Here is a 20754-nt window from a genome sequence, read left to right on the forward strand (position 1 = left end):
AGTAGGGGAAGGATTTGTGCTGCCGGCACAATGGTACTAGAATTGAATGGTACTAGAATTCATTGAATGGTACCAGAATTCATGTTCAAAAATCCAAGAGTGAGATTTATGGATCGTCCTTCCCACCCCCGCCCCCAGCAAACATACTGATTGCTAAAAAAAGAAAGAAAAGCAAACACACACCAGTGACTGATTAAAACTCTGGGAGTGTCTGTCGATGTGTAAAATTACTGCTGGGAGACTTAATTTGTAAATTTAATTTTTTGGAAAAGGAAAAATACTTCGGAAGCTGTGCAGTGCTGGTATCAGAGAGAAATATAGGGGGAGGAGGGGAACATTACATTCCAGGGCGTGGGGGGGAGGAGCTATGTCCTATGCCAGGGGTGGGCAACTTGTGGCCCTCCGGATGTTTTGGCTTACAACTCCCATCATCCCTCACCATTGCTGGTGCTGCCTAGGGCTGATGGGAGTTGTAGGCCAAAACATCTGGATGACACAAGTTGCCCACCCGTGTCCTATGTGTTAAATTCCAACGGTATGTCACATTAATGCTCCCATCCACACATATTTTCGCTGAAGGGCTCCCATTGATTCAGATGGAAGTAACCTCCAGGTAAGGGGACCGCGGTGGCTTAGTAGTTAAGACACTGAACTGCAGACTGGAAGGTCGGCAGGTCAGCAGTTCGAGACCGAGTGCTGCGTGACGGAATGAGTGCCCGTCTTCAGTCCCAGCTTCTGCCAACCTAGCAGTTCGAAAGCAAGAAATTGCAAGTAGATAAATAGGTACCGCCTCGGCGGGAAAGGTAACAGCATTCCGTGCACCTTGGTGTTCAGTCATGCCGGCCACATGGCCACGGAAGCGTCTTCGGACAGCGCTGGCTCTTCGGCTTAGAAACGGGGATGAGCACTGCACCCTAGAGTCGGACACGACTGGTTGGGGACACCTTTACCTTTTTTTAACCTCCAGGTAAGCATATTAAGGATTGCAGCCTTAATGAAATTTCCAGTGCACTGAAAAATGTGTTTCCTTCAATAACCATAGGGACTTAGTAATAGGGACTTAGAAGAAGCCCTTGGACTCCTTGTCTGGCACTGCTAATGAAGAGGAAGTATACAAATGCTATAATGTTTGTGGTTAAGTGCTGTTCAGATGGAAAGAGATGTCATTGAGATGTATTTTATAGTTATAGTATATATTATAATTTCTTTAACAAAATCAAAATTCTTTTTGCATTTTTTAATTCTTGTACTGTTTGGATTGCTTTGTTAATAAATACATTTTAAAACTGGCAAGAGAAAGCATTGTACACATACATGCTCAAATGTGTTGTGCACTTCCTTATTACTTCACATATTTTTGACACTGAAAGCAAGTTCTAGGCAAAGTCCTGACACAAGCTGCGTTTATCACTAAAATCCATGACTGTTCAACAGTTCTGGTGAAATCTGCTAAATGTTCCTTGATTTTGCATGGATCTTTGTCAATTCCTAAATAGTTCAGTTTGCAAAGACAGAGTAGGGTGAAAGATAAGAAAAGGCATTAGAGTAAATTAGCACCAAATTTCCCCATCATCTATAGATCGAAATTACCAACCTGGCTGGTCACTGAGGTAATCCGAGGGCATGTTCCTGGTGGTTCCACATAGACCCATGGCCCAGCTGGAGTACACCAGGAAAAGAGCCTTCAGTGTGGTAGCCCCCTTCCTGTGGAACTCCCTGCCTTTGGAGGTCAGGCAGGCACCAACATTGTGTTGCTTCCAGCACTTGCTGGTTATTTGGGGAAGCCTTCTTCAAGTAACCAGCCACCGTTTATTAAATTCAGTCTTATCAGAACTTGTTTCTTTTTAAAAAAATGTTTTAATTGTTTTAACATGGTGTTTTATTCTTTTATCTTTGCTGTTCACAGCTCCTACATCTTCTGATGTGGAAAGGAAAGGTTCCTCCTGTGCAAGCACTGAGTCATTACTTACCCCTAGAGGGACGCCGCTTGCGCTGGCGTTTTCATGACAGACTACAGCGGGGTGGTTTGCCATTGCCTTCCTCAGTCGTGACCACCTTTCCCCCAGCAAGCTGGGTACTCATTTTACCGACCTCGGAAGGATGGAAGGCTGAGTCGACCTGAGCCGGCTACTCGAGACCCGGCTTCTGCTGGGATCGAACTCAGGTCGTGGGGAGAGTTTCGGTTGCAATACTGCCGCCTACCACTCTGCACCACACGAGGCTCTTATGATGTGGAACGATATATAAATATTGTAAATAAATAAATAAATGGCGTCATACGTCCTTTTCACACAGCACATAGTCAAACTATGGATTGGTGATGGCTGCCAACTTGGATGGTTTTAAAAGAGGATTAAGCAAATTTATGGCAGACAAGGCTATCAATGGCTACTAATCATGATGGTTATATATTAGAGGCAGTATGCTTCTGAATGCCAGTTTCTGGGGAACATGAGGAAGAGCGTGCTGTTGCACTCTATGCGTAGGCATCTGATTGGCCACTGTGGGAATAGAATACTAGACTAGACATGCCTTTGGCCTGATCCAGCATGGCTCTTCTTACATGTTTATGTTCTTAAAGCCCAAAAGGTAAACTTTGACTGATTTGCTGGAAGTAGTAAAAGCATCATTCTATCCCTACCCCTTATGTTCCATGATAACTTATATGCATATAGAGCCCACTTGCAACACTTACCTTTCCAGCCATTTCCACTGGAGAAATCTATCAAAATACATGCTGTCTGAATATTCTTGAAAAGGTTCTCCACTTAGGTAGTCACGAACAGATCTGTCTCAGATAAAAAAAACAAGACAAACATTTTACAATCCTGAGCTTCACTACAAAGAAGTGTTGCAGTCCTTTTGAAGTGATGATGGTTAGTCTAATGGCCACTACGACACATGTAAAGAAATTCTAAAAATATAATGCATGTTATGGCCATTATCAAACTTTGTGGATGTAGATGGTCCCAGTCATTGCTAATATTTGAGGTTAGCGGAAGTCTGGATTTTTGGTGATAAATCTCAACACATTCTATCAACCAGTATTTATAATTTCTATCTTACCACTAAATCCTTTATTGATGGCCTTAGAGCTGACTGGTTTATTTAAAAAAAGAACAACTGGGCACCGTTGCTTCACATGGTTCTGAATGTAGATAGTCAACTACATGCTGTGCAAAGCTGGTTTATTTCAGCGAGGTAATTAAGAACAGCTCTCTTTTTAAGGAACAAGGGTTGCCTTTCATATCACTACTTGATTTTTGGTTTCTCACTTTGACACAAGGCAAGTTTTTACAATACATCTTAAGCTTTGAGACCAGTATGAGCCAGAAGAACAACCAACAGCTAACATCAAGCCTAGCTAAGTCTTTGTCATAACTGTAAGTTTTCCTTCCATCTGGAATATGTTAAACCACTACCCCAACATACATGATACAAACAAAGCCAATGGGAAAAAACCAGCTTGTTCTTAATGCCATGAACAATTCTCATCTTCCACAGCAAGGAGCAAAATGAAAGCAGGGAAAAAGGTCATTCAAACACATAAGCAGAACTACTAAACAGACTACATGGGAATAGCTTTTGATGATCTCTTCCTTTTGGTATCTTCTGCTGTTTTAAGGCCTTGCTATCCTGACAAATGCAAGAGACAAGGTTTGCAGATGCAAATCTTTTTCTATGGAGCTTTATAGTACAATAGAAACATTGCCATGACTTTGAAAAACTGGTAAGCCCTTTCCCAGACAAAAGACCAACACAGCACAGATGCCCTCCTATTTGAGGTGTTCTGGATCAACAGAATACAGCAACATTTGAAAATTCTTTTGTCCAAGCGGGCTCAAAAGTCTCTTAATTTTTAATCTGTTTTGAAACAGAGTGCAACTCCTTGTCAGAGGGGAGTGATCTCGCTATGTCCCCCTTGAGACAGCAGGAAACCCAAGAGTGGTTGTCTTTTTGTTTCTTTGTTTTGCTCTTTTGGCTAGAACATGTTGTCATCAAACACCCACAGCACCAAAGCTGGCTTCCCTGATGGTGCAAGAAGGATGGTCTCCACCTCTGTGAGCTGTTTAGCCTGTTTTCAGGATTTGATTGATTTCTCCTGATGAAGGATCTCACTGGTCCGAAACGCATTCGGCTAAAAATACATTATTCTTGTTGGCACCTTTGAGAACAGGTTTCTCTTTTTTGCAGTCCTTGTGGTTTCATGGATGATTTCCCTCTATCCTGGCCTTCCCCAACCTGGTGCCCTCCAATGGGTATGGTGGCTGGGGATGATGGGAGTTATAGTCCAACACAACCGGAGGGCACCAGTTCAGGGAAGACTGCTCTGTATTAAAGGAAAAAAGCAGTGGACAAAGCACATAGGAAAAAGCAGCATACAAAACATGTCCACTGTCATGAACGGACATGTCTATTTTGTCATATGTACACATATTGCAGCCAATGGCCAGTCATTTCACTACGGGCTCTGGCATAGAAAAAGGAATGCCACATTTCTCAATTATTTCTAATCCAATTAGGGCTAGTAGTGTAACAACCAGCATTTCCATATTTATCAGAAAGGAGCATCCTTTGCTGCAGAGAGAAAGAGATGCATCTTTACACAGAGAACATAGGAAGTTGCCTTATCTCCAGGATTTCAGACAGGGGTCTTTTCCAGACCTAGCTGGAGTTGCTAGGGATTGGACCTGAGACCTTTGGCATGCAAGGTATGTGCTCTGTCACTGAGTTATGGGGCCTTTCCCAAGTTATTGTTTTTCTTTCCCTTGTTATTGCTGCTGCTGCTTTAATGGCAGAGGTTCAGTCTTGCTGCGGGAAGGGAAGAAAAAGGGTTCATGAAATGACAGGGGCAGTGGCTCTGGGGAAGGCATTGCCCTGCAGCTCTGTGCATTTATTTCTTGTCCATACATTTTAGAAATCTATACGTTCTTTATATTTCAGTGGCACACCAGGCAGTATTTAGGCACAAATTTAAGCACATCATCCTCTACTGCAAAAAACTCATTTACTTTTTAAAAAGTTATCAAAATGTCAATGCAGCATGGGGGAGGGCTCGCAGTGACCTGGTTCGCATGTAACAATAACCCATGGGTTGTTGAGGCCGCAAGAAAGCGAGTGTGCTGCCTCACAATCACTTGCTTCTTTTGCTTTGCATCCGGTTTAACAAACAACCCAGGAACACCATGGTTTGTTGCTGGGTTAAAACACTGGGTTGTTTCTCCCCCAGCAAGCCAGAGCGCTGGGTTTGGACATCACGTCAAACAACCCAGGAACAGGGTGTTCCTGGGTTGTTTGCTAAACTGGATGCAAAGTGGAAGCAGTGAGTGGGCAGGAGCATCCATGGGTTAATTAACTCAAGGTTGATCATAGAATGATAGGGTTGGAAGGGGCCTACAAGACCATCAAGTCCAACCCCCTGCTCCGTGCAGGAAGCCTGATTCCCAGGCAGTCTCCCATCCAAGTACTAACCATGGCTGACCCTGCTTAGCTTCCGAGATCAGACGAAATCAGGCACATCCAGCCCTTTGCAAACTGGGTCAGTGTGTCATAGTGATATCACAGGCACTAGCCAAAAGGTTGAACCCCCCCACACACAAAAGAAATAAGGAATAGGTGCAAATAGTAGCATTTGTTATTAATAGGTTTGGAACCTCTTACTTTGGCTATAAACGTAACAGCTTTGGTTATTGGGCAGTATAGACATGTAATGAATGAATGAATGACTTATTTCCTTTCAATTTTGAATTTGTGAGTTTTATCTTCTAATTGTTCTCATGACACTTGTACAACCACAATAACCATAAATACTGGAAAGGTCATGAGAATTGTGAACTTTCCTAACAGCAGCAAACTCACAGCACAAGTGCTGAAACCTCAGAAAGGATGCATTAGCTGTGTCAGTGGTGGTAGTGCTGAAAAGCTTTTGGAACACCCCTGCCCAATAATGAATGTGCTAAGATGGAAAGCTGTATCTGGATTTATTTACTGAGCAATCCTCCACATGTCCACTCAGAAGTAAGCTCCGGTGATTGCCCTCCATCACATCAGATTTCAGGGCACTGCACAGCATAAAATAAATACAAAAGGTAAAGAAAGAAAGAAAGAAAGAAAGAAAGAAAGAAAGAAAGAAAGAAAGAAAGAAAGAAAAGGAAAGAAAACAGCAAATAAAATTTCAAATGATTTATATGTCTTTAGTTTTTAGTTTAAAAATATTAAGGGCGCAATCCTATGCATGTTCAGACAGAAAAAAAGTCCTACAACTCCCAGCATCCTCCATCCCAGCATGGCTGGCCAGAGCATGCTGGGAGCTGTAGGGCTTTTTTTCTGTCTAAACATGCATAGGATTGTACCCTAAGCTGCTTTAAAAGGTGGAACCTTTCCTAAAACATGCACAATTAAATCAGTAAATCAATTAAAATACCTGGTTGAAAAAGAGAGTATTACTTAGCACCTAAACAACAGAGTGTTGTCATTAAGCAAACCTCTTTGAGGAGGCCATTACATAACCAGAGGAGGCCATTTCAGAGAAACGATCTTGTAGACAATCTCTCTACCTCTGATCGAAGTGGTACATGGAGAAGATCCTAAGAAGGGGCAAGTTGATATGGAAGCAGGTATTCCAACCACATAAAGCGCCACACACTCCAAAATAAATGAAAAACATAGTCTGGAAAGCCCCTAAGGTCACAAAAGTTAGTTTAAAGCACCAGATAAGGAGACCAGGTAAAATTATCAACCTTTAACTGACCCCTAATGGGAAAAGAATCCTATGGACAGCAACAACAAAGTAATACGAAATTTGGATGTCACACTATACTTACTTCACGCAAGGTGAGAACAGCTCTTTACAGGGGCTGTTTTCAAGTTTTTCTTCTGTCTGCTGGACAAGATCTTGACTGACCTCTGCTACATAAGTTGGAGACTAGGAAAAAACAGACAGAATCATCAACACATTCCCTTTGTGATAGGGGAAAACATTTCCTTGGTAACCAAGTTTGTTTGGACATTTCCGGTCTTAAGAAAATACCCCCATAATTTATCTTCATATGGCTGATGACTCCAAGCTTTAAAATAGAAACATTCCTTATGGCTTACAAAAACATAGTCATGTGGGAAATCTGGGACTTATTTGCAATAGAAATGACAACCCAAGGTAGTCTATGGTATAGCCAGTCCTACTGGTCGTCTTTTTAAAAACATGGTGCCTGTTTATAGAGTATGTGGATATTCTTGAGCCCCATATAAAATCTCCCCAAAGGCATTGTGTTGTTGATACCTGTTCATTATGTGCAGTTGAATTAATATTGTTACAAGTAGGGCTTACAACAAAATAGGCTGTATCCCAATTTCACTTCTACTTAGAGTAGACCCATTGAAATGAAAGGGACTTAAGTTAGAGTAACATTGGATATAAACCATTGCTGCAAGGTATTCTCACCTCCTAACAGGAGTATTTCTGTTCAAGGTTTCAGTCAGGCAGCCATGCGTTTTCCCAGAAATTTCCGTCCTCCCCCACCTGCCCAATTTTCTTTTCCAACATACTCAGTCCTCCTCACTGGGCTGTTTTATGTTTTTTTGCATGTGGTGGTTTTTTGTTTTTAAAAATACGCTTTGTTTTTCTTTTGAATATTTTTTGTACTTCTGCAAGTGTCAGAGTTCCCAAAGCATGCTGTTACCTTCCTCCTTGCTTCTCAGGAGCCCTGTTTTGGCAACAATCCTGTAGGTACTCACCACCTAAGTTTGCTATTAGAAGAAGTGATGGGCAGGTACCATGGAATTTGTTTTGCATCTAGTGAAGATGGCTATCACTAGGGTTTTTATACAATATGATTGCTTGTTTAGACCCAGTTGGCTAGGAATGCTTGAGGAATTCAATATTTACAAATTCTGATGCAAATGCAGCTGATCTGTGCACGCATGCACACATGCACACACACACACACACCCCAGACTAATGTGGATTGAAGAGTAATTATCCTTCAGATAGTGCGCTTTTCTGAATTTTATGATGCAGTGCTCAGCTTAAAAAAAGAGTAGAAATTCACCTTTTAGGATAAAATAAATTCAGAAATATGTATTTATAAATGCGTATTTAAATATGTATAGATATGTGAGTTTTGTGAGAAAATGTGTTCAAAACCAAACTTTTATAAATGAAGTTTTGTGCAGATTTTCTTTTAAAAACACACACATTCATGAGGAATTTGTATAGGATGGTCTCATGAATGAACACATGCAAAATGGGCACAGACCAGAAACAGAATGATCTTTCCATCTCTACTAATGGTTACTAAGTGTGCCCCCCTTCCCCCCCACTGCAAGGGTGTGCACTCATATCACATGTTTTGTGTGCATGCGTGTGAGAGAGCGAGAGAGAGAGCGCACATACACACACACACACACACACACAGAGGCCTCGTTCACAGATTGTGGCAACTAGGATTTTCTTTTTAAACCCTGGGTGACTGTGAACCAGCCAGCATGCTAGTTCAAACAGCTCGATTGCTCCTACTTGGGTCTTCCTGCCAGTGGGAGCAGCTAAACAAATGGTTCTTTAGCCTGCCATCAGAACCTGGAACTCTGGCTTGTCTCTGCCCTGACAAGCCAGAGCTGGGACCCAGGGTTAAATCCTACTGGTCTGTGAACCAGGCCACACGCACAGCAAGAGAGAGAGAATATGGCAGTTTGAATATAACCAGAGAGAGAGAGAGACCGTTTTGCAGCTTGCTCACAAGGAGTCTTGCAGGGCTGCAGATGCAGTGTGTTGTGTTTGTGGAACCAATGCTACTTTAAAGGCTAGCCTGGTTGCTCCCATATCGCAAAAGCACCATAAGTCTGCAGTTCTTTGTTCTCTCATGGCAACTCACCCTGGAAAAGGCTGTTGTAGAAACTTCCCCTCATACAGGGAAGTAGGTAAAGAAAATTAGGAGTTGACTCTAACCAACCAGTGGTACTAATGCTGACAAGAGATGAACGGCAGTACAATCATACAGGATCTTTGCTAGTTTAGCAGGAACAGCTGTGCCAAATGTCACTTATTTAAACACCGAGGTGACGGTCTCCAGGCCAGGCCATGTGTGACCTATCTGGAAGGAAATCCTAAAAATCCACAGTGATAGGTTTGCAAAGTTCTTCTGGTGTTCTGAAAAGAATGCAGTATCATGGGGAGTCTTTCAATAAATCATAGCAATCCATTAATAACATACTTCAGTAAAACAAGCAAAAATGGCATGGATGACGTCAGGGAAGAAAGGTGGAAGCAAAAGAAACCTTCAGCAGTGGCAGGGCCGAGTTAAATATATTTGCCATCTTTCTCTCTCCCTCTCCCTCACACACGCACACACTTTTCCTACTCGGTTAACCATTGCCAGTGCCTGTTCCAGGTTTGTGAGGGGCCCTGCACAAGACACCCTCAACTGAGCCCCCTCCCTCAGTGAGTCTTCCTTCTCACCACCTTTGTCACCAGCTGCTACTGCTCTGCCTCCTCTTTTTCACCATTGCTACCACTTGTTTGCTTGACAGGCAGAGAACCAGTGAGCAAGGAGGCATCTACTGCTCCTCTTTCTCACCACCACTGCTGTTTGCAGCAGAATAAGAGGCACAATGTTGAAGAGGAGGGGCAGCTCCAAGGGGATCTTGTCAGTGGGTTCTTGCTGGGGTGTGGGTCCTCCCCAGGTGCCCAACTATGTCTACCCCTGATACTGGCCCTGACCATAATTATAGTGACAAAGATAGCGTAAAGGGATTAGTCTGTGTTTCTCGTGAATACAAGCATAAATCCAGTCTCTGGTTTTCAGAATTAACTGAACACCTGAGGCAACATGTGTCCAACAATAGCCCTATTCAGGCACTTTCTCCAAACTGTGTGAAAACAATGCATGAAGTGGGATACAGGGCCAGCCCCTCCCACTTTTCCTGATCTTTGCATGTTGAGTGCTAAGGAGTAGAGGGAGAGTCTAAGCCCCTTCAGCTGAATGCATGTAGAAGCATTCCCATGATAATGCAGGGTTCCCAGTCGTGGGATGGCTTCTACCTGCACGAAGCTGAAAGTACTTAGAATCTCCCTTCAGTCCTTTAAAAAGGTCAGGAAAGGAGCCAGTTGGGATGTTTGGGGTGAGGGTGTGGGCGCAGTCCCACTCACCACTCCCTCTTTGCGTAATATTTCCACATGCTTTGGAGTAACACCTGAAAAGGGCTGATGTCTTTCAACTCTAGAAAGAAGAAAACCAAATTCTGAAAGAGCAAAACAGATTCAGAAAACAATTGTGTTGCAGAAAATCTAACAGCTCACAGATGAGTTTGATTTCATGGTCAAGAATACAGTATTTCAGCTAGAATTTTTCCCTCTACCCAGAGTCATATGCAAGTTCTCCCTTCTGCCTCTCCCCCAAGGTATGCACTGTACAGAGTGAACCATTTTCTAACTGATCTAAGAACAGCTTATTTTGATTATTTTGAGGTTCTTTTTAAACCAAAGCGCAATAAAATAATTAATAGAAAAATGTCATACAGTAATGTCATTTTAGCTTTCTAAAGAGCAAGACAATTCAGGATGAAAAAGAACAGTGGATGCTTCCATGCCTCATTGCCCTTTCCCACTGCAAGTTCATGAGAGACACTGTCGAAGCTTCATTTTTCAAAACTACTTGTGATCTAATCTCTCACTTTTCCTCTTTCTGAGCCAATCTGTACATATTTAGCATCTGTTTATTGGTGTGAGTCAAGTCTCTTTAGAATACTATCATTGTCTACCTAATGCATAAAAGAAACATATGGATGGACTTGATCCCACTATTCAGTACCACAGATCATTTTACTAGACAGTTTATTTTTAACAGAAATAACCCCCCTCTCTTTAGAAAGCTCATTTACACAGCCTCATGGAAAGCTTTCAGGACACACCAGTCAGAAAGCTAGACAAGAACAATTGTCTCTCTCAGACAAGAGCAGAACAGCAACAGGAAACTCATGATTCCTCCAAGACACGATTAAGTCCAGTGCCACCTAGTGACTAAACGATATAATGACATTATCGACCCATAGTGCTATTCCGTGTCTAAGATTACAAGCATAGCTAAGACAAGCCATTCCAGGCAGTGCAATCAGCATAACTAAGCTTGTAGATATTTTATAGTCCCAAAGAGAGTTCTGTATACATTTAAAACACCAACATTACTCATTATTTTAACCTTTCCTTGAAGCCCAGTTTGTATGTCAGAGAGTTACTAAACTGCAAGCATTGGCTCACATTTTCAAAGCTGTTCAATTTGTTCAAATCTAATGAATTCAAACAACTAAATGCACTGCTATATTTGTTTAAGCGTTGGAAAACCTAAGTCAGCATCCAGTCCTGCACATATGCAAGATAAACAAGGGCCACCATCCAATACAGAAGCTGAATGAATGGGCTTAAGCACACTTAATTTTGTGGTGGATTGGACCTTTGTTTCTACCAACTGGGATGTTGTTGTCATTTAGAATAAACTCTTTTAACTCTCCTTCCATAAAAAACTGATTTCTTTGTGTGATTTTAATGAACTTAAGCTGTATGTTAAAAACGGAACAATCATCTAACGTACACTCACTCACAACTCAATTGTCATCTCACTGTATGCTTGTCATGTGAATGCACCTCTAGTTGACCACATTACCTACATAGGCTGCAATCTTACACACATTTATCTTGGAGTAAGTCCCACTAACTATGGTCCATGGGGTCACGAAGAGTCGGACACGACTTAACGACTGAACAACAACAACAAAAGTCCCACTGAACTCAATGGGGCTTACTTTGGAGTAGTCATGCAGAGGATTGTGCCATCATTCGACAACAAGGCTACAACAGCAACAACAATCATGCCATGGGGTTCCACAGGGCTCTATTTTATCCCCCATGCTGTTTAACATCTACATGAAACTGCTGGGGGAGGTTATCCGGAGGCGTGGGCTGAGGTGCCATCAATATGTGGATGACACCCAGCTCTACCTCTCTTTCTCATCAAAACCAGGTGAGGCAGTGGCTGTTCTGAATCAGGGCCTGAGCACGGTATTGGACTGGATGAGGGCCAATAAACAAACTCAATCCAGACAAGATAGAGGTACTGTTAGTGGGTGGTTCATCTGCCCAGCTAGGTGATGTTCAATCTGTTCTGGAGGGGGTAGCACTCCCCCTAAAGGATCAGGTTCAAAGTTTGGGGGTGCTCTTGGACCCAGAACTGTCACAGGTGAACTCAGTGGCACGGAGCACCTTTTATCAGCTTAGGCTGGTATACCAACTACGCCCTTATCTGGACAGAGATAGCCTAGCTACAGTTATCCATGCTCTGATAATCTCTCATCTGGATTACTGAAATGCGTTATACGTGGGGCTGCCTTTGAAAATGGTCTGGAAACTTCAGCTCGTCCAAAATAGGGCAGCAAGATTGTTAACAGGGACTGGCCAACGAGATCACATTACACCAGTACTTTTCCAGCTGCACTGGCTGCCAGTCCATTTCTGTGCCCAATTCAAAGTGCTGGTATTAATATTTAAAGACCTTAACGGCTTGGGGCCAGGTTATCTGAAGGATGGCCTCCTCCCATATGTGCCTGCCCAGACCCTAAGATTATCCTCAGCAGCCCTTCTCCCCTGCCAAAGGAAGTCAGGCAGGAGGCTACCAGGAAGAGGGCCTTTTCTGGTGTGGCCCCCCAGCTGTGGAATGAGCTCCCTAAAGAGGTTTGCCTGGCACCTACATTATACTCCTTCTGGTGGCAAGTGAAGACCTTTTTATGCTCCCAGTATTTTAGCATTTTAGCTTCCTAGTCTTTTAGTTTTGGTGTTTTAAACCTGTATTTTAAATCTCTGCATTGCTGCTAGTTTTATTCTGGTTGTACACTTACACTGTGGTTTTAAGTTTTCATATTTATATTGTTTTATGTTGTGCTTTGTGGTTTTAATTTCTGTGAACTGCCCAGAGAGCTTCGGCTATTGGGTGGTATAGAAACAAACAAACAAACAAACAAACAGTAAAAAGCATCTGTCTGTCTGTCTGTCTATGTGCTGCCTAATAACAAAGTTCTCTGGGTGGCTTATGATAACTATAAAATATTAAAACACAAATAATAAAATCAAATATAACATGCAGCCTAAAAACTCAACAATAAAGAATAAAATCAAGACTCTCAACAGCACAAATAATTTTTAAACAGATCTTAAATTTTCAGGAACTATATTTTTTACAAATCCTTAAAATACTAAAGTTTTGTTTTAAAGTCTGGGAAAATAAAAATAATTAAAAAGGACTTCTCCAGATACTGACATAACCGACCCTATCAACACCCCAGGCATACAGGAACCAAAAGAGGCATGTTTGGGCGGCTGAGGAACAAATGTTTCATGCAACTGGCTTAGAGAGTTCTTATCTCAGACCTCTGTCATGGATGCAAGGTTCACAGGAAGAAGCAATGGTTTTGTGTTGAACATGAACAATGCCTACTGAATTATAAAAGCTAGCATAATTCCCATAAAACATGACAGGTAAGCTGAGAGACAGAAAATTCTACCTCTCAACAGTGCCCTTCTTCCACCTTGCCTCTTTGGTCCAGTTTTCTATGTCTGGACTTACTCAGCAGCACTGGCATATTCTGCCACCTGCTGAAAATGACACTCATCGGAGGGCGACCGAGGACAAGGGCAGAGCTCCAGGCCTGCTCTCACTTCTTCTCAGACCACTACCAGAAACTTCAGTGGCAAGGAAGAGCTTCTGCCAGGCCATCCAACATTCAGGATGCTCATTGGATGGCCTGACAGAAGTTATCATTCCACTTCCGCAAATCTTCTTTTGCCTATACTCCCTGAACGGTGGCCACTTACGTCTCAGCAAAAACAGGACAAAAGAGGACACCAATTTGCATAACATTGTGCACATGCAAATTGTAATGCATTGATGGAAATTCAGAAATTATACCTGTTATTTTAAATGGAAATACAAGACATCTCGCCATAGCAGAAAAGACTGACTAGGTGGCCTGTGTGCCTGCTCAGTCCACTGTCCAGGTGCTCACCATGGATGGGCAACTTGAAGGGGCCCCTGCGCTCGCCTTCTTATGCTTCTTTGAGTTTACATCAGACTTGGGACTGGGCAACCCATCAAATATAGGACACCTTCAAATAGAGGACTGTCCTCTGTGAGCTCTCCAAAACAGAGGACAACCCTCTCTAAAGTATGGCATCTGGCCACCTTAATTCCTTGGCCTGGAGGGACAGAGCCCGTTTCTCCTGCTGGGCTAATGGATTTATTTATTTCCAAATGTATATACCATCATTCCCAGCCAGCCAGTGGCACTGGAAGCAGTGTACAATAGCACCACTCAGCCCACCTGCACTCCAATCTCACCATGGGTAGAGAAAAGGAGTGGGCAAGAAAGGATGGGAAAAGTGTGGTTCTGAACGGCAGTTCCCATCATCTGTCATCACTGACTATGCTGGCTAGGGCTGATGGGAGTCACAACCCAATGACACCTGGAGGGCCACACATTCCCTACCCCTGTTGTTCTCTTTCCTTGTCACCCTATCTGCATTGTCCTGAAGGTAGATAGGCACTCACTCCAAGCTCAACATGAGTGAACTTGGAGTGCAGCTATGCTTGGTGGACAGACAGTCATTATTCCCCGCCTGGCCAGTTCTTACTATCATTTTACTGAAACTCCACCATTACTAAGAGATTGAAGTAGGGAACTTTTTCTTTTTTGGTATATACGATAGCTGAAGAAATTGGAGAAATCACAGAATATATTTGTTTAAAAAGATATTAAAGGGATAAGCATCTGCCAATGATGTTTTGGTAGCAGTGAATCCTGATGTTTCATTTATAGTTCCAGTATTCTATAAAGACTCAATCAGATGGACAAGTTGTATCAGTGACAACAACAGGAGTATATTCCAGCTCCTGATCCAAGTATGTACACTATCATATGCTTCTGAGAAATGGCTTCCATATGTTCTTGGGTTTTCACTGGTGGCCGAACCTAATAGTCTGCAGGAACAAATATACTTATTTAGTCAAATGACTTAAGTCACATCCCAATGTTTTGGAATCTATGGCTACCATGTGTTTTCAAGTCTTCATGGTGGCTGGGGAATGCTGGTAGTTGTAGGACTTTTTCTGTCTAAACATGCACAAGATTGTACCCTAAATGTCTTAATGTGTTCATATGTTCATATCTAATGTCCTGAGTTTTCCTCAGACTCAGATGAAGATGTTAGAAGTAATTTTGAAACATCTTACCACTTATTTTTTAGGCTTGAAAGTGTTAGTTGATTAGAATCATAGAATAGTAGGGTTGGAGGGGGCCTACAAGGCCATCGAATCCAACCCCCTGCTCAATGCAGGAATCCAAGTCAGAGCATCCCTGACAGATGGCTGTCCAGCCTCATCTTGAATGCCTCCAGTGTGGGAGAGCCCACCAACTCCCTGGATTAATTGGGGCAGTGTACCAATTAAAGCTCTCATCACAGGGAGCATTGGTTAGTTGAACTCAGCATTCCACCCTTTCCTTGTCCTCACTGCCAGGTAGATTTGTAGTACTACCCATTTGAATGCTCTTGAATGGTAGGACAGACTGACACAAATCCCCTGGCTTAGCAATTTATGGAATGAACTGAAGGTAGGAGAAAGTCTTGGTAGGTGATAGCAGTTGTCTGTGGTTTTGAGAACTATCTCCAGGTCTGGGAAAACAAAGAGGAAAAAATACTTCAGTGTGTCTGTGGTACCAAGATTCTGTAATCTTGAGGTTTGTAAGTGACTCATAGATGTGATTTATGAGTTAAAGCAGTACAATTCATCAGGGAAAAACAAAAGCCTTTAATTTACTGCCAACATTGCTCATTTTTAGAGTCACAAGAAGCACTGCTCTTTGATGTGCAAACTCTTGTTTTATTGGAATTCCACCAGCCCTGCTCCACAAGTCCATCATTTTTACTAAAACAAATAATGGGAAACAAAGAGCTCCCAGTAAAGAAACATCACTGATCTTAGAACCTGAGATGGCCATAATACTTCCTGGATAAGAATTATCTGTTGTTCACATTAATCATCATCATCATTTACTCCTATAACTATTTTTATTACTAATTTGGTGCCAAGAGAGTCCCAGGGCATGGACTGAAGGCCCACGTAGCAACCATGCTGAAGCTAAGCAGGTGGGTCTGGTCAATTCTTGGATGGGAGACAACCAGAGAACCCTGTATATGCTGTCTTGAGTTCCATGGAACAAAGGTGGGGTATAAAGAAAGTCAGTAATAAATAAATCTTGTGCTAGGTAGCCCAATCAGCTAAGGTTTATCTAAACACCACTATCAGTACAACTGTTCCTCCCCACCCTTCCCACCAAGAAGGAATAAATTTAAGGAGAAGGAGCTAGAAATTCCATATGCAGCTGAACCACATTCCATGTGGAATCCATAGCAGCTCTAATTGAAAATATATTACTTGAAGAGTGAAGCAAATACAAATGGTGGGAGCTTGAAGACTCATGCCACATCCATTTTACATAAAGAGCAGCACAATTCTATGCTCCACTGCTCAGGGGACAACGGTGCTACTGGGCTACCGGTGCTGGCCCCCACAATGTAGCCCCACTTCCTGGAAGCAGAAGCAGCCATTGTACTATTGGGCCAGCACTTGTGGGGAGGGGGCTCTGTCGTTGTTATAGCAGCCAGATCCACCATGGAGCACTGCGCTGCATGCTAGAAAGGTTAAAAAGAGACACATCCTAAGGGTGGGTGATGGTTTACAGTAAACCTGGGGTTTCCATAAAGACAGCAATTCCCCCCTTCTGCAATTCCCATGAGGGAATTATGCAACTCTTTGCTCCACAACACTGGTTCTGCTGGCAGGGGTGGGAAAATGCATAGTGTGGTGACAGCAGGTCACAGCTAAGCTTTTGTATGTTTTATGAAGGGGAGGGGGATAATACGGAGAGCGCCGCAATATAGTCTTCCCAGTTAGATTAAGAAAGGGCTCACAGTATGAGCCCCCTTCACGTGGTGGAGGCTGGTGGCTTCTATGTCAGTGGGGCAGTGAATCTTCTCTGGGTTTCAGTCAGAACTCTAAAGGAGCTATCCAAAGTGCTGAACCTTAGCCTCAAAATGGTCTCAGCACCTTGGATAGCTCCTTTAGACTTATGACTGGTTCTGACTGAAACCTGGAGCGGATTCCTTGCCCCACCAACACAGGAGCTATCAGCCTCTACTGCCTTCCCGCCTTGACTGTGCAAGGTTCCAGGACCCAGGGATGCCTTCACATGTAAATGTTGGGCTGAAGCAGTGGAGCACAGGACCCTGGCAACACTGGAACCCTGTGTTCATGTTTGACCCTGTGTTTCACTACCAACACACAACAGAGCACAGGAGTGAACTGATAATCCTGTTTATTCAAACTGCTGTCTGTCTCAGCATCTTGGATAGGTCTGCCAGATTCAGTTGGATAATGAATGTTACTGTTAGTGACAGTGCTGCAGATTAGACATCTCTAGCAAGCATTAGCAGCAGTGTTGAACTGGCAGCTTAATAAAGCAAGCCAGCAGAACCAACTATGAAGATTTATTTCATGATCAGACAGCTATGCTGGGGTGGAAACTGGCAGTTTGAAAAATGTGCTTTATTATGGTATTTGTTCCAAACGTTTTTCCCCAATAAGGAAAAAAAATAGAATAAAAAAGGAACAAACACATTTGCTCTGTCTGGACTGGTTTTAAAGGTTGTAATATGGTTAATTCATAATACAGCATACATTGTGTTCCACACCCCAAACAGAAGTTTTAAATGCCTCTGACCTTTCCAAAGGTAGTTATATCCAACCAGAACTTTTGTTCTTTATTCCATTATAATTTACAACTCTCCCTTGGAATATCACATATTATCCACATGGCACTGAAGGGAGATTTGGCTGGCAGAGAAAGATGCCTTTCCTACCCCAGGGACATACCTATGGTAGGCCCGATTGAAAGCCTGGTTAAATAAAGGGGGAAATTCCACTAGTTCCAGTGGGGGTTTGGATCTGACTAAGGGCTGCTTTATTATCCATATATTATATTCTAACCATTTAATTGATTTCAGGTCCATCGCTAGTAGAGAGTTTTTCTCCTTTTCATAATTTACTAGTAAAGTACATTTGCCTTGATTCTGTCTGGGGTGGCCGCTTATGCATCATCCAAACAAAGAATAAAATTTCCACATGTTAATTTATATATATAGATGCAAATTTAAAAGGAAGAGGGCCTTTTCTGCTGTGCCACCCTGTCTGTGGTATGAGCTCCCTAGAGAGGTTCGCCTGGCACCTACGTTGTACTCCTTCTGACACCAGGTGAAGAGCTTTTTATTCTCCCAGCATTATAGCATTTTAAGCTTCCTAGTCTTTTAGCTTTGGTGTTTTAAATCTGTATTTTAAATCTCTGCATTGCTGCTTGCTTTTATTCTGGTTGTACCCTTATATTGTGGTTTTAAGCTTTCATATTTATATTATTTTATGATGTGCTTTGTGGTTTTAATTTAGTGAACTGCCCAGAGAGCTTTGGCTATTGGGTGGTATAGAAATATTGAAATAGAAAACAAGAAATCCCAGGATAGCATGGGGTGGCCTGTGTGGTCTGTGTGTCCAGGGGTTTACTGTTGATGGGCAAGCTGAAGGCCCAGCTCTCCCTTCTTAGGGTTCCTTATCTTTAAACCAGACATGAACTCGAGAGCCCTTCAAATAGAGAACACCTTCAGACAGAAGATTGTCCTGACAGTCCTTCAAATACAGGACAGTCATTTGTAAGGTAGGACACCTGGCTACCCTAACTGTGTCACATGGCTTGTTTCTGGACATTTGCCATCATGCCTTTGTAAATGGAGGAAGTGCATATAACATTTAGCTAATGGTCAAAAGACACTTCTTGGCCTTGGGATTTATTGGTAAATATCATCCAGCCACTCAAAATCTTAAGACTTCCTGGAACATGCCAATATTCACAAAAATCTGGTATTTATCATAATATATATTGTTATACCAATTTCCAGGCTTCAAAAAAAGAATTGAGAACTGCATTTTTCTCTTTGTTCATCAGATGTTTCCAGAGACTGCCATCACATGATAGATTGCTGATGAAAATGGTCCAGAAACTTCCATTTGTGCAGAATATTGCTACTTGCATTCTAATGGGGGCTGGGCACAATTGATAATCTACATTGGCTTCCCACAAGTTTCTGGAACAAACTTAAGTTGGTGGCTATTATTAGTGATGGGGAACAGACTGCATTGTTATTTATTTATTACATTTCTATACCACCCCATAGCCAAAGCTCTCTGGGCGGTTTATAAAAGTTAAAACATTAAAATACAATATACAAAGTTTAAAGCCATTTACATAAAAGCACACAGACAATAGCTTGAGATCAATAGGCATATGGTTGAGATCAATTAGGCACACCTAATGACTTTGACTGAGTACAGATCTCCAGGGCCAGATGAACTGCATCCCAGAGTAATAAAGGAACTGGCAGAAGAACTCTCAGCCCCTGTCTATTATCTTTAAGAAATCATGGAGGACGGGTGAAGTGCCAGATTGGACGAGGGCTAATGTTGTCCCTATCTTCAAAAAGGGTAAAAAGGTGGAACGTCGGAACTACAGACCAGTCAGTCTGATATCAATCCCTGGGAAAATTCTGGAGCAGATTATAAAGCAATCCATCTGTAAGCACCCTGAAAACAATGCAGTGATTACTCGAAGCCAGCATGGATTTGTCAAGAACAAATCCTGCCAGACGAATCTGACCTCATTTTTTGATCAGGTAACCTCCCTTGTGGACTGTGGGAATGCTGTAGACATAATATACCTCGACTTCAGCAAAGCTTTCGACAAAGTGCCCCGTGTTATCCTGATTAGCAAATTAGCTAAAAGTAGACTAGATGAAACAACTATCAGGTAGATCCACAGTTGGCTACAGAATCAGATTCAAAGAGTGCTTATCAATGGGATCTTCTCAAACTGGGGAGAGGTAACGAGCGGGGTACCACAGGGCTCAGTCCTGGGCTCAGTGCTCTTCAACATTTTTATGAATGACTTAGAGGAGGAGGTGCAGGGAGTGCTGATCAAATCTGCAGATGAAACAAAATTGGGCAGGATAGCTAATACCTTGGAAGACAGAAACAAAATTCAAAGTGATCTTGATAGGCTGGAGTGCTGGGCAGAAGACAACAGAATGACATTTAATCGGGATAAATGCCAAGTTCTGCACCTAGGAAAAAGAAACCAAATGCACAGTTACAAGATGGGGGATACGTGGCTCAAAAATACTACAAATGAGAAGGATCTTGGAATTGTTGTCAATCACAAGCTGAATATGAGCCAACAATGTGATGTGGCTGCAAAAAAGGCAAATGCTATTTTGGGTTGCATTAATAGAAGTATAGCTTCCAATTCCCGTGAAATACTAGTTCCCCTCTACTCAGCACTGGTTAGGCCTCATCTGGAGTACTGTGTCCAGTTCTGGGCACTGCACTTTAAGAAGGATGCAGACAAGCTGGAGAGGGTTCAGAGGAGGGCAACAAAGATGATCAGGGGACTGGAAACAAAACTCTAAGAGAGACTGGAAGAACTGGGCATGTTTATCCTTGAGAAGCGAAGACTGAGGGGAGATATGATAGCACTCTTCAAGTACTTGAAAGGCCATCACAGAGAAGAAGGCCAGGATCTCTTCTCAATCATCCCAGAGTTCAGGACACAGAATAA

General features: G+C 42.5%; 1 protein-coding gene across 1 annotated transcript in view; it reads right to left on the reverse strand.

Moving 5' to 3' along the window:
* The window catches only part of GRK5 (G protein-coupled receptor kinase 5), a 240768-nt gene that overhangs the window by 49493 nt on the left and 170521 nt on the right, over positions 1-20754 (reverse strand). The window contains exons 5-6 of the mRNA XM_084846082.1: positions 6825-6925; positions 2696-2788 (exon numbers count right to left, since the gene is read on the reverse strand). Coding sequence (XP_084702208.1) covers positions 2696-2788; positions 6825-6925 — 194 coding nt within the window. The remainder of the gene's footprint in view (positions 1-2695; positions 2789-6824; positions 6926-20754) is intronic.

This window comes from Heloderma suspectum, chromosome 3, assembly GCF_057233095.1.
Source record: "Heloderma suspectum isolate Gila_16-S chromosome 3, 16-S_ref, whole genome shotgun sequence".
Taxonomy (NCBI): Eukaryota; Metazoa; Chordata; class Lepidosauria; order Squamata; family Helodermatidae; genus Heloderma; species Heloderma suspectum.